This window comes from Diceros bicornis, chromosome 4 (genome assembly GCF_020826845.1).
Source record: "Diceros bicornis minor isolate mBicDic1 chromosome 4, mDicBic1.mat.cur, whole genome shotgun sequence".
In the NCBI taxonomy this organism is placed as follows: Eukaryota; Metazoa; Chordata; class Mammalia; order Perissodactyla; family Rhinocerotidae; genus Diceros; species Diceros bicornis.
This window is the reverse complement of record NC_080743.1, coordinates 97,504,315-97,517,838: the sequence shown is the minus strand read 5'-3', so window position 1 is coordinate 97,517,838 and position 13,524 is coordinate 97,504,315. Positions and strand designations below refer to the sequence as shown.

General features: G+C 45.4%; 1 protein-coding gene across 1 annotated transcript in view; it reads left to right on the top strand.

Moving 5' to 3' along the window:
- The first annotated feature begins 12,957 nt into the window (after window positions 1-12,957).
- The window catches only part of TIPRL (TOR signaling pathway regulator), a 31,386-nt gene continuing 30,819 nt past the window's right edge, over window positions 12,958-13,524 (top strand). Inside the window, exon 1 of the mRNA XM_058540122.1 lies at window positions 12,958-13,160. Coding sequence (XP_058396105.1) covers window positions 13,057-13,160 — 104 coding nt within the window. The 5' untranslated portion in view covers window positions 12,958-13,056. The remainder of the gene's footprint in view (window positions 13,161-13,524) is intronic.

The window sequence follows — 13,524 nt, the reverse complement described above, 5'->3', positions numbered from 1 at the left end:
CATCATGGTTGGGTCTCGACAAATGCTTATGAATGAATGAGTAAATCCAGTTACAGGCCTAAATTTTTTTTTGCAATACTTGACCTTCCTTTGTTTTTTTGTGAGGAAGATCAGCCCTGAGCTAACACCCACGCCAATCCTCCTCTTTTTGCTGAGGAAGACTGGCCCTGGGCTAACATCCGTGCCCATCTTCCTCCACTTTATGTGGGATGCCACCACAGCATGGCCTGACAAGCAGTGCGACGGCGCGCGCCTGGGATCCGAACCCGGGCCGCCAGCAGTGGTGCGCGCATGCACTTAACCACTATGCCACTGGGCTGGCCCCAATACTTGACCTTTGCAAAAAGGCATTGAAGAGCCCTGTTAAAATATAAATTCATAATTAAACTGGAGGGACATGCAAATCACTAGTAACTTGTTAAAATTAGTTACTAGACAATTTTGCTACATACTTAATGAGTACTGAGATAATGGGGCACAGGGAAGGTGAGTTTTAGCTGGTGAGGGTAGAAAGCAAGGTTTGCAAAGCAGAGCCCAAGACAGAGGACTTGTATGAGGTTCCACGATGAGCAGACGTGTAGCAGGAAGCCAGGGAAGACTGTAAGGGACTCACTGCTCATAGGGGGTTGATGTAATAGTAAAAGTAGAGGGAAAAAGGAGGGAGACTGTGATGAAACCAGTGACAAAGCTTGCTTAAAAATTTACATTAGCTTCTTTGATTTACTTGTTCAACAAATATCCATTGAAGGTTTATCACGTGCCAGACACTGTGCTAGGAATTGGGAAACATCAGCCCACAGCTTCTCTCATATAGGAGCTTTTAGCATTGATTCTTAAAGTGTGTTCCCTGGACCCACAGCACGAGCAGCACCTAGGAACTTGTTGGAAATGCAAATTCCTGATCCCTCTACACCCAGTGAATCAGAAACTCTGGGGGTGGGGCCCAGCAATCTGTTGTGATAAACCCTCCAAGCAATTCTGTTGCATACTAACATTTGAAAACCACTGGCTTATACTGTATTGAGAGAAACAGATGAACAAGCAGACAGTTACCTTATAATGAGATAAGTGCTTGAATGAGGCTAAGTAGAGGATATGGTGAGAACACTAAAGAGAGGCGTCTCCTGCCCGGGGAGTGTGGAGATGCAGAGGGAAGAGCTAGGCGAGGCTTTCTGAAAGACAGAACACCTGGGCTGATTCTGAAGGAATGTATGAGTCAACCAGATGGAGCAGGATAGGGGCATTCTCAGCCCAGAAAGGAGTTTGTGCAAAGGCCCAAAGTTAGGAAAGAGAGAGAGATTGAGAGACAAAGAGAGAGAGAGATAGAAAGAGACGGGGGTGGGACGGGGAGGGGAGGGTAAGGGAAGGAAAGGGAGGACAGGAGAAAAAGAATGAACCATAACATCATATTGAGGAAACTGAGCTAGCACAATATGACGGGAGCCTAGAGTTAAGGATTGTCCTCTGAGTCCAGAGAGGCAAGCAGAGGCCAGAACATCAGATCTTTGGGCCATCTATTTATTTTAAGAGCACTGAAATGTTGTCAGCAAAAAACCCCAACATGATCACAGCTGCATTTTAGAAAGTCACTCTGGTTTCAGGGTGCAGAGGACTGGAGAAGGGCTAGAACAGAGAAAACAATTAGGAAGCTGCTGTAGTAATCCAGGAGAGAACTGATGATAGCCTGAAGCAAAGTTGTGACAGGATGAAGGGAGGTGGACAGATTCCGGAGATATAAAGCTGCTGGAGTCAACAGACAGCACTGTGGCCTCACCAGCACTCCCCAGGATCCTGGTCTGGGTGACTGAGGGGGTGGAGGTGCCATTGACCAATATTTATGGAAAACAAATTCTCACATAAATTCTTAAACTGTTGATAGACTGCTCCTTTCAAAATCCTTAACTGAAATCTGTCTGAGGGAACTCTGCTTCCCTCACAGCCCTCCTGAGAGGGGCAGCTCATTCTTTCCCACCCCGTATACGTCCAAGACAGTGGTGGGTCTTAGCATCCTCACTCCACAATAACGCTTCAGGGCTATTGCCTTGCCAAACAATGTAAAATCCCCAACCCTTTGAGGCCTACGTCACCCAGCTCTACCACTCTCTCCCCCTCCTCCGCTCTGCCCCCTCAGGCCTGCCAGAGGATTTGGGAACTGGACTACTGTTGCCTTTCTTTCCTAAGTCCGGCCATCACCTAGGGTGACCTCAATGTCTAGCAGATAGTCCATCCATCCAAAATCCTAGCAGGACATCCTCAGGAGCTGTTTTAATTATTTGTACCCACTTGGCTGCAATTAGGATACACTACTACTAGGTTGGCAGGACACCTGGGTCATGGTCTACGGTAGTAACATCCAGGTGTCTCACAAATACGGTTAATTGAATCTGAGATCATAATATGTTTTTACGTAAAAGAAGAGTCTGAGTTAAATTTTATTCATGTTAAGAATTAAATGGGGCTGGCCTGGTGGCGCAAGTGGTTAAGTGCGCGCGCTCCGCTGCGCCGGCCCGGGGTTCACCGGTTTGGATCCTGGGCGCGCACCGACGCACCGCTTGGCAAGCCATGCTGTGGTGGCGTCCCATATAAAGCGGAGGAAAATGGGCATGGATGTTAGCCCAGGGCCAGTGTTCCTCAGCAAAAAGAGGAGGATTGGTAGATGTTAGCTCAGGGCCGATCTTCCTCACACACACACAAAAAAGAATTAAATAAACTCATGTTGTAAAACACTTCTCATGGTGCCTGGCACAGAGTAGGTACACAATAAATCATAGCTCTCATCATCAGTTTTATTATCATCAGCCTCCACCCTTTCTTCCCTAACGTGCATGTGTGTGTGAGTACACACACACACCCCTCCTTAACAGAAGAAAAGCACTGTGTCTACCAACTTGTAGAGACATTCAGTTTCATCCAGTCATCGTCTTCTCTCTCTTTCTGGTGAATGCACTAGCTTTTAAGTAGCCTCTGGGGTTCCCTTGGTCCAGAGGTGCTCTGGGTTTAGAGTATAGATTAGTTTGAGAAGCATGTTAAAAATGAAGCCCTCCTCTCAAATCAGACCCCATTCTTATAGATTCTGATTCAGTGGTTCTGGGAGAAGCAACAGGTATCTAATTTTTATCAAGAACTCCAGATTATTCTGATGCAGGTGGCCTCAGGACCACACTTTGAGAGATGGCATCACTCTGAACAACCAGCATTCACTGGGCCCCTGCAGCAACTCCAATAATACTAATGGATAGTTTATTGAGTGAGTTTATTGCGAGGTGCTGTGCTTGGTACTTGTATGTATTCTTTCATTTAATCTTCCTAACAGTCCCATGAGATATGTTTTTTTTTTTTTTGGTGAGGAAGACTGGTCCTGAGCTAACATCTATTGCCAATTCTCTTTTTGATTGAGGAAGATTGTCGCTGAGCTAATATCTGTGCCAATCTTCCTCTACTTTATATATGGGATGCTGCCACAGCATGGCATGATGTGCGGTGGGTATGTCTGCACCGCGGGCCCAAACCTGCAAACCCACGGACCCGGGCCACCTAAGTGGAGCATGAGAACCTAACCACTACACCACCCGGCAGGCCCTGAGGTATGCTATTATTGGGAATAATAATGAGAAAAAATAATGAGAAAAGTGATGCTTGGCAGAGGTCATAGAACTAGCAAGTTAGCTGAGATTTGAACCCAGGCAGCATGACTCCAGATCTCTGGTCCTTATCCACTCAAGTTCCTCCCCGAAAGCCTGTTTAGACTTCTCCCATTTCAAGGTGAATGTTGAAGGGTCCACTTGCCGAAGCCTACTTCTTTTTTCCTCTCTGTTCAAGGTGGTCTGAGTGGTCTCACTCCTGGACAACAATAGCCCCTTGGGATTTTTTTTCTTTTCTTTTTAACATCAGCCATGGAACTCACACTGCAGCTATGGGCTCTGATTCCAGGCCCACGGCCCACCCCACGGGCGTGACATCCTGCTCTTGCTCACCAAGACAGAGGCCTGACCCCAGCTGAGAATCCTCTGAGATCTCAGCCCTGGCCTTCTCTCATCCTACCCCTACCAGCTCATCCCCCTCTCCAGGTTTTGAACTCACATTTAAGCACATAACTTTAGAAAGCCTATATTTGCCCATTCAAGTTTCCTGCAAATAAATTGCCTCAGTTTCTTTTATCCTTATTTCCTCCCCAAAACAAGCAGGGAAAAGAAAGAAAAATATTTTGACTATACAGCATCCCTGGACAAAAAGAGCATGAATTTCTATTACAGTTCTATTTGGTTTTGTTTTAATCCATGTTTCCCGGGTAGCTGTCTTAAAAATCCCTGTTTCACCAGCTTCATTTCTGTCCTCAGAAATTAGCATACAATATAGTTCCCTTAGCGATGCTCTGCATCCTCTGGAGCTGATAGCTTGGCGTTTCTTTGACCTGAATTATTATTGTTATTTTTTGTGTGAGGAAGATCGGCCCTGAGCTAACATCTGCCAATCCTCCTCTTCTTGCTGAGGAACACTGGCCCTGGGCTAACATCCATGCCCATCTTCCTCCGCTTTATATGGGACGCCACCACAGCATGGCTTGCCAAGCGGTGCATCGGTGCGCGCCCGGGATCCGGGCGGCAAACCCCAGGCCGCCGCAGTGGAGCGCGCACTTAACCGCTGCGCCACCAGGCCGCCCCAACTTTGACCTGAATTAAAACACAGACATACCAAAATCTACCCTTTACTACAGTCTACTGCTAAAAAAAATTTTTTAAAGTATAATATATCTTATTAAGGAATTATCCAGTGATTTCCTGACAATCTTAAAGGTAACATTGAATCAAGGTCTTTTATATTTTGATTATATATTTTATATTTTGAATCAAGGTGTTTATATTTTTCTGAGTCCCCAAATGCATGCCTATTTATGCTAAAACACCACCAATTCTCTATGAAATGGATACAGTTACTCCAATAGTTAACATTTATTATTCTAACTGATACCGTGCCTCTGTTTCCCTTTATAAATGATTCTAAAATAGGGCTATTTACCTATGTTCCATCAGCTCTTTACTACTGTTGCACGCCATACACTTAAATCTATGCTCACAGTGTATACATGTATTATAAATATACAACGAAGCACTACAATATCTATGTAATTAAAACTTTAATGCCAGAAAGTAACATCGAAGACAAAAAAATTACAAACAATGCTACTGATTCCCGAGATTATCTCCACTAGAAGCCGGTAGAGTGCTCTGAGAGAAGGAACCACAACAGAGCCGGTCAGCTGTGAGGACGGCCACACAGTGGCTCCTGCTTCCTGGTGCTCAGCAGCTCTCCAGGCAGACGAAAATTTACTTCAGTCCTCAGAAATGCAAAGAAATGCCTTGGAAGCTGAAGTAGGAGAGTTCATTCTCATCAACAGACTTCTCATAATCCAAGTGGATATATATTGGGTTAAGATTATAGATATAAAAGACCCAGAGGGCTGATCTCTAAGTAGATAACCCCTTGTTTTGCATATTTTGTGAGTCTAGTTTTAATTTTGACTTTTGACTCCAGTTCCACAGCCCCTAGAAATACCCTAGTGCTCACCTTTAATCCATCTTTTTGTGGGTCCTCAAACCTTGCCAAGGTATGGCTTAGACATTAGGTCTGCTTTTGGCCAGAAAAAATTGTCAAGTAGGCAGAGGTTAAATTTTATAACTTCTTTTTCAACTGCTCCTTTTTTTATATTCCATTCTGCTAATATTTTCTGCCCCCATGGGGCTTGCCTATGCTAGCAGTAGCACATACTTAAAAATCATTCTGTTTCCCAAAGTCCACTGTTATAGACATTGGGGGGGTGGGGAGGTGGGGCGTGATATATGCCTACCTCTGAGAACCACTGTCTCCAGACCCCAACGGGCCTGTACCAGCATGGCCCCCTCTAGTCATGGTTGGCTGGGCCACGCTGGACACCTGACTCAAGCCGAGCCAATCAGAATCTCTATCCAGGAAATTTGAAATGTGAACAGAGAGACAGCTATCAAGATGTCTATTAGGAAGCTCTGGGGGTCACATACAGACAGGAGCAGAGAGAGCTGGTCTGCAGAGAGAGAAGGAAGCAGATGTGCAGACGGGAGGAGAGAGAAGACAGAGACTGCATAGGGCTGACCAGCACGTCAGGCTTTCCAGCTCCTGCTTCCTTCCTCCTTGCGGCCTGCTTGTTCACTTTCTCCTCGTGTTCCACGAGGTCATTCCAAATCCTTAATCACATTCTCTTTTTCAAAGAATAGACTATTTTGCTAAAGCTAGATTGAAGAGGGTTTCTATTACTTTCAACCGAAAGTAACTTGACTAAGATACTCCCTTGGGGATGTGTTTTTGTGTTTAACAATCTCATCATCCATAAACGGAGAGGGACTGAGGGCTGCTTCAGGCATTTAATTCCTGGAGACCCTTCTGGGCCCCAGGCCAACTCCTCGCTAGCTGCGCTCTTTGTCCTAGGGCTCCACCTGCCCTCTCACACATCTGCTGCCTTGGTCCGCTTTTCTCAGGAAGTTTTCCTCTCCTTGGTCCACTTCAGAACGGAACAAGGGGTCCAACTGCCACCTCCTCTGTGTTGTTTTGATAAAAGCATAATTCCTTTTGAGGATTTAAAAAAAATCAGTTTGGACAGCTAGTGAAAACAGGGAGCCAGAGAGTGGATTTTTAAAAAGACGGAGGAGGAAAATAACATATAAAGTGAGATGGGTGGTGAGAGTTAAAGCATTGCAGGGTGTGTATGCTGTTTGAGAAGAGGGTAGTAAACAGATGAATAGACTTTGCTAAGCATGCATGTTAAAAATTTCGGGGACCCAGCTCCATGGCCTAGTTGTTAAGCTTGGTGTGCTTTGCTTCGGTTGCCCGGATCTCGTTCCTGGGCACAGACCTACACCACTCCTTGGCAGCCACGCTGTGGCGGCGACCCACAAACAAAATAGAGGAAGACTGGCACAGATGTCAGCTCAGAGAGAATCAGCAAAAAAAAAGAAAAAGAAAAAAAAGGAAAAAAATTTCAGAGGCACCACTAAATACGAACAGAATCTATAACTTCAATCCTCGGCTGAGTGCATCATGAGCCAGAAAACTGGGAGGTGTCTACGGCTGCCTATTCTAAGTGTCTCTGGCCTCTTATAGTTGCTCGGCTGCAATAGCAGAAAATGAGCTGCAGTTGCAGACCTGCTGGTGGCTGAATTTCAACATAGGTTCAGTTTGCAAGCTTGCAGTTCTCTTACATGACTTTAGGACATTTATTGGACCAAGAGTGGGAAATTTAGAGTTGGAGTAGTAAGATTTGGGAAAACTTCAAGTTCCCTGACTCCACTGTCCCTACGCCCTCCTCCTTTCTGATGTGGATGGTCCTGACTTGCTTGAAGACTCTTGGATGACCTCATCTGAGGCAGATAATTTGCAAGAGGGTGCCTGTTCTTTCTATGCCCCACACCCACCACTTCTCATTGCCTCTAGATCCGTAACTATACTCACTCTCAGCATACCTGGAGGACAAGCTGCAAAGTCAAATACAGAACTCATGAACGCAAACAAATTGCAATATTTTGCTAATTTATTTGGCAAAATCCCAGGAAACAAGTGTGGGAATAAAATCTAAGGACGCTGGTCCAGTGAGAGAGGAATATAATTTTATTTATTTTTTATTTTTATTTTTTGTGTGAGGAAGATCAGCCCTGAGCTAACATCCACGCCAATCCTCTTTTTGCTGAGGAAGACTGGCCCTGGGCTAACATCTGTGCCTATCTTCCTCCACTTTATACGGGACGCCGCCACAGCATGGCCTGACAAGCGGTGCATCAGTGCGTGCCCGGGATCCAAACCCGGGCCGCCAGCAGTGGAGCGCGTGCGCTTAACCGCTACACCATGGGGCTGGCCCCCGGAATGTTATTTTAGAGTGAGCTGAATGCATTGATATGTTGATTCAGTGTGCTGGTGTGAACAGCTGGGACTGGTTTTCTCAGTAGGTGGACTGAAACCTGAACTCGATCATGAACCTTGACGACAGAACTACAGATTCTGAGTTTCCTTGGTTTGATGTGGAAGTAATCCAAAGACATAGGGTGATAAGAAAGTTGGAGTGGATTTCTCACATGTAACCTGCTTATCCATCTCCTAATTACGTCTTCTAATCCCTGGGAGGATTAGATGACTTGCCCTTTACCAAGAAATCTAGTGGTGAAAGCGGCACCACATCCTTGGAAAGTACTTCACCAGCTGACTTCTGTAGTGAGGCGATGAAGGTGGGAGATGTTCCATTTTAATAGACTCCTTGATTTCCATGGGGATGTAAGGATGTCCAAGATGGAAAAAGCCAAATAGGAGCATTTAATTGACTGAGGCAATGTGAGTACGGTAACTATAACAGGCAGCAAGGATGGAGTGATTATCAGAATGGGTTGACCCACAGAGATCTTGGGCAGGGGCAACTGATGATGGGTCCCTATGTCAGAAATAGATGGGCAATACATTAAGGTTTTATTTGGTCTATATTACCCACAGAACCCTGAGGATAGTAAAAAACTTGGACTGTGGGACCACAGGAGCCATAGCCCCTCCCCTAATTCCCAGACCTGAGTCAGTTCACAGATCCTGAACCCCTTGAATGAAGCGGAAGCTGGGAAGCCTTGTGGATGCGCAACTTGGCCAAATTATTAGAAGTTTCAAGATCATCTTTCTGCTTGCTATTCTACGGTGCAGAAAGGAACCATTCTGAGATAGAAGAGGCAGTTAAATTAAATTACAACTGATGCAGTATATAAATTTGAACAATATTGATTTCCTTTAATGACATGATCATTCATTCAGAAGTGTCCCCACATCACGCAGATATTAGCACTCATTGCCTATGTGCATCGTATGGAATTTCACACGTAGGGGAAGAAAGGGAGTTCAGACAGATCTGAAATTTCGTTTCCACAGGCTCTTCCTCAGAAAATCCAGTTTTTTTCTCTCCTTTGATATGGCCACGTCTTCTCTCGTGCTGGTCCCTGTCCTTCTTTGTCATCACAGAATACACAGGTCAGCTGACCAGTGTCCTGATTATAGCTTTGTGATCTCTAGGCCACCGACTGGATGTCTCTCCCCTTACGTTCAATCAGTCACCTAGTCGTCTCCCATGTCTGTCCTCTCCTCTCTAACCCCTCTACGACTGCCTTCAGTTAGACCAATGGTCCACAAAGTGTTTTGATCACTCGCCATTAATATCTGTAAAAAATTGAGCATGCATCCCAATATTTGTTTACAAATAAAATGCATGTGAATATATATTATTTACATTATGAAACACACAGAAATAGAACTAGCACTAAGAAAGATGAGATAAATATAAATAGACATAGTCATATTTTCTTCCTCCACTCCAGTGCATTTTGTACATACCCTGGTGTGTGTGTGTATACCTCACTTTGAAGACACAAATTTAGGCCATCATGATCTCTCATCTAGGCAGTGGCCCCTGACCACCCATTGGAAAAAATCCGAAGTTCTTTAGCACAGCATCAAGTTCCTTCATGATTTGGCCCATGCCTACCTTTCTCGACTCACCCCCTATACCCTCCCAGTAAAAGTTTATGTTCCAGCAATCCTCAACTACTTCCTGCTCCTTACTCATACCATTCTGTTCCACACTTCCATGCCTGTGCACTTGCTGTTCCTCATCCCTGAAGTGGACTGACTCCTCCTGATGAAATCTTTTACTTTTTCTTTAAAACTTTGCTCCAGCATCAGCTCCTTTGTGAATGGATCATTCCTAACCCACACAGAGAGAGTGAATTACTCCTTCTTCCTGTTCCCTGTCCGTGTACACACACGATTTTATTGCCCAGATGTCATATGGTATTGTTTGTATTTATTTACTTCGTTTCTTATACTTGAGTACAGTTGATCTTATACTTGAGATTACAGACAGTGTCTTATGTATCTATACATCCTTGGCACGCGGCACAGGTGACTTGAACAAAGTTGCTTGAGACTGGGGAGTATCATAGCTTACTCATATTATCCATTGTAATGCCTTTCTCCAAGAACTGTGCTTCAGACCTTAGAAATGTAAATATCATTGAATAAATAAGCAGATAGATGAGTGGGTGGGTGGACGGATGGATGGACAGATATATAAGTGAATGGATAAATAAAAAGACAAGGGGAAGGCATAGAAATTGTTTTAATATAAGAACAGTCATGTGGAAGAGCGAATATGTTTGTTCCATGGCACTGCAGGGGGCAAAACCAGGTTTAAATAATATAAGTAACAAGGAAGCAGATTTTAGTTTGACCTAAGAGAGAACATTCTGATCATTAGAATGTTCTTCATAAACGGCACAGGTTGTTTAAACAGAGTAAGCTTCTGCTCAACAAAGATTTTTTTTTGAAGAACTGTACATTCATTTGATAAGGTTGCTGAGAAAGAATATGGTATGGCTTCCAACATACCTACATCATGGAGCCTCTGCCTGCCTTTCTGAACTCTTCCCAATTCCCTCCAGTCCAGCCACTGGGCTTCTTGCTCTTCCTAAAATGTGACGAGCCCACTGCCTCCTTTGGGCTGAATAGCTGACACCTGGAATGTCCTTCCTCCACATTTTCTCATGGATCTCCCTTCTTATCAGCAGATCTCTGCTTAAGTGTTAGCTCCATAGACAGGGCTCTTCTGATCACTCTGTCTATACCAGTCTGCTCCCACCCCAAACACACACACTTACCCTCCCCACTTAATCTGCTTAATGTTCTGTACAGAATTTATCTATAGCTGAAATTATAAATTTTGTTTACTTGTTATTACCTGTCTTCTCTATTATAGTGTAAGCTCCAAGATGAAAGGACTCTTGCCTGTTTTTTTAACTGCGGTGTCCTTAGTACCTAAAACAATTTCTGGCACCATAGTAGGTACCAAAAAAGTTTGTTGAATGAGTGCATTTCTACAATAACCAGTTGGTTCTTCTCAGAATTGAATCTTGAGAAACTTATACAGTCTATGGTTTGATTTAGTGGCTCTAACACCCTTTGCCCAATTTGGTTGAAAATGAATTCCCTCCCTGCATCAAGTCCCAGGTATTACAGGTATTACTCCATCTCAAGAACCAGCTTTATAAAGCAGATAGTTGTTGCATGATGGTACTTGAATGGGCACTGAAAACACCCTGCCAATACCTAAATATCTTTCTAATGTGTGTGTTGTACCTTTAAAGATTCATTTCCTTGTATCCCCAAAGAATTTTAGTTTTAAAGTCCTCTAATAAATTGTTGAATTGAAGGCCATAGAGATAACTGGTTTAATTGTTATATTTTTAAATTTAAAAATACCCCTATGTGAGGAAGTCTTCATCATATCTTTCTAGGAAAATTTGGAAGGGGACGAATGTTTTGGGAGGGTAGGCAGGAAAGCACTGACTCCTCGGTTCTGGCTAGGGTGGCCTGGTACTTCTCTATCAAGGCCAGCTCATAGAAAATGAGGTAATAAAATCATTTAGACTAAGACGTAAATGACTGATTAAGCAAATCAGTGACTTGGCCTATCTAGAAGCAACTGAAATTTTAGATGAAATTGGATAGATGAGTAACATACATTTTAAGAGGCAGGGAGTCCTGCCTTGTATCTCTGAAATCATGTCTTGGAATTCCACTGTCAATCTCTGTTACAAAAAAGGGTATGAGTTGGGGCCGGCCTGGTGGTGTAGTGGTTAAGTTCACATGCTCCACTTTGGCGGCCCAGGGTTTGCAGGTTTGGATCCTGGGTGCGGACCTACGTACCGCTTATCAAGCCATGCTGTGGCAGGCATCCCACATATAAAGTAGAGGAAGGTGGGCGTGGATGTTAGCTCAGGGCTAATCTTCCTCACACACACAAAAAATAAATAAAAAATAAAAATAAAAAAGGGTATGAGTGCTATTTCGTAATAAATAAACGAATGCTTGGCAAATAGCAGGTGCTCACATTTTGGCATTCATTTGAATGAATTAATGGACAGTGATCATTGGAATGAGTGAAGTTGATTTAAATCAACATATTGCCTCACAGGAAGAATGATTAAATCCAGCTTTAGGGTTCAGGAAAAGCGTTTTGAAGATATATCAGTCCAAGGCAGATTATTCCAGGCCAGTGCAAGGCATGGGGGCTGTAGACTCTATATTTGTAAATGGTGCCAGGTTGGATCTGAAAGGGGACAGGTTTGAGCATGATGTTTCAGGCAGACAGAGCGGCAAGAACTGAGCGTAGGTGGGTAAGGCTGAGAGGGAGTTGATGGAAATGAGGCCAGAAAGACAGACTTGGGAGATGCCCTAACATCAAAACATCTCATTTTTGGGCAACTGAAGCCAATATCAATAGTTAAGTGGTTTGCCCAAGGATGCACACAACAGTGCTGCAAAAGCGGATTTAGCACCCTGTCTCCAGTGCTGTTTCCACTACACCAGGCGCCTAGGTAGCAGCTAGAAAAGCACCAGGCAAGTCTTGAAACGTCCGACGGACGAAACTTTTTGATAGTCTGTCTTAGTCAACAGTGGCTAGATGTTCACTTCTAAATCATGTAATACTTGGTGTTGGACCTCCTAAATTCTTAGGGAATACTTCTTTTGGCCTCAACAGAAAAACGTTGGGCATTTCCTCTCTACACCAATTCGCCAGCACACGACGAAGCTACGCGGCTTTGCCAGGTCTGCAAGCATCAAGCTGAACTGGCATTCTTCCCCAGCGTTCCGTAATATCCCCGAGATGACGTCATCCAATGCGCTCAGGGGGGCGGTGCGTCCCTGACCACACCCGCTGCGGCCGAAGCCCCGCCCCTCAGTATTTTCTTCTCTTTCCTTGTTCCGATGCGTCGTGACGTCAGACGTGGGGCACGCCACATTAACCACCGGTCCCGGAAGCAAAAAGCGAAGGGGCGGAGAAGAAGGCGGAAAGGAGGGCCCGCGCCTGGGTCGGCCGGCAGGGGGTGGGGCCGGGCATGGTAACGGCTCGGGGCCGACGGGGCTGGGTCGGAGGGAGGCGGAGGAACCGGTGTCCGCCGCTGCCGCCGCCTGTTCCGTGTGACCCACGCGGACCCCGCCTCGACCATGATGATCCACGGCTTCCAGAGCAGCCACGAGGACTTCTCCTTCGGGCCTTGGAAGCTGACGGCGGCCAAGACCCACATCATGAAGTCAGCGGATGTGGAGAAGTGAGGCTCCGGGGCACGGGTCGGGCGCGGGCCGGGCTGGGCCTGGGCGGAGGCTCGGTCCCTCGGGACGGGACCTTTGAATGACAACGTTAGTAGATACTCTTGCCACCACCTCCCGTCCTCCGGTTCGGGCTCGCCAGGCGCTGCCCTCGTGAACCTGTCACTCCGCCCGGCTTGGTAGAGCACGACTGTCCGGTGGACTTTGCCCTCGCCGTGGGTCTCTGCCTGCCCCACCTTGCGCCACCTTTAGAGCGTTTCTTTCTCGGTGGCTCTGACCTGTTTTCTTGCGGGTTAATAACGGGGACCATATATATGCTTGGTTTTTAGCATGTCAGGTGCTGCGCCAGGCAGTTGAGATACAGAA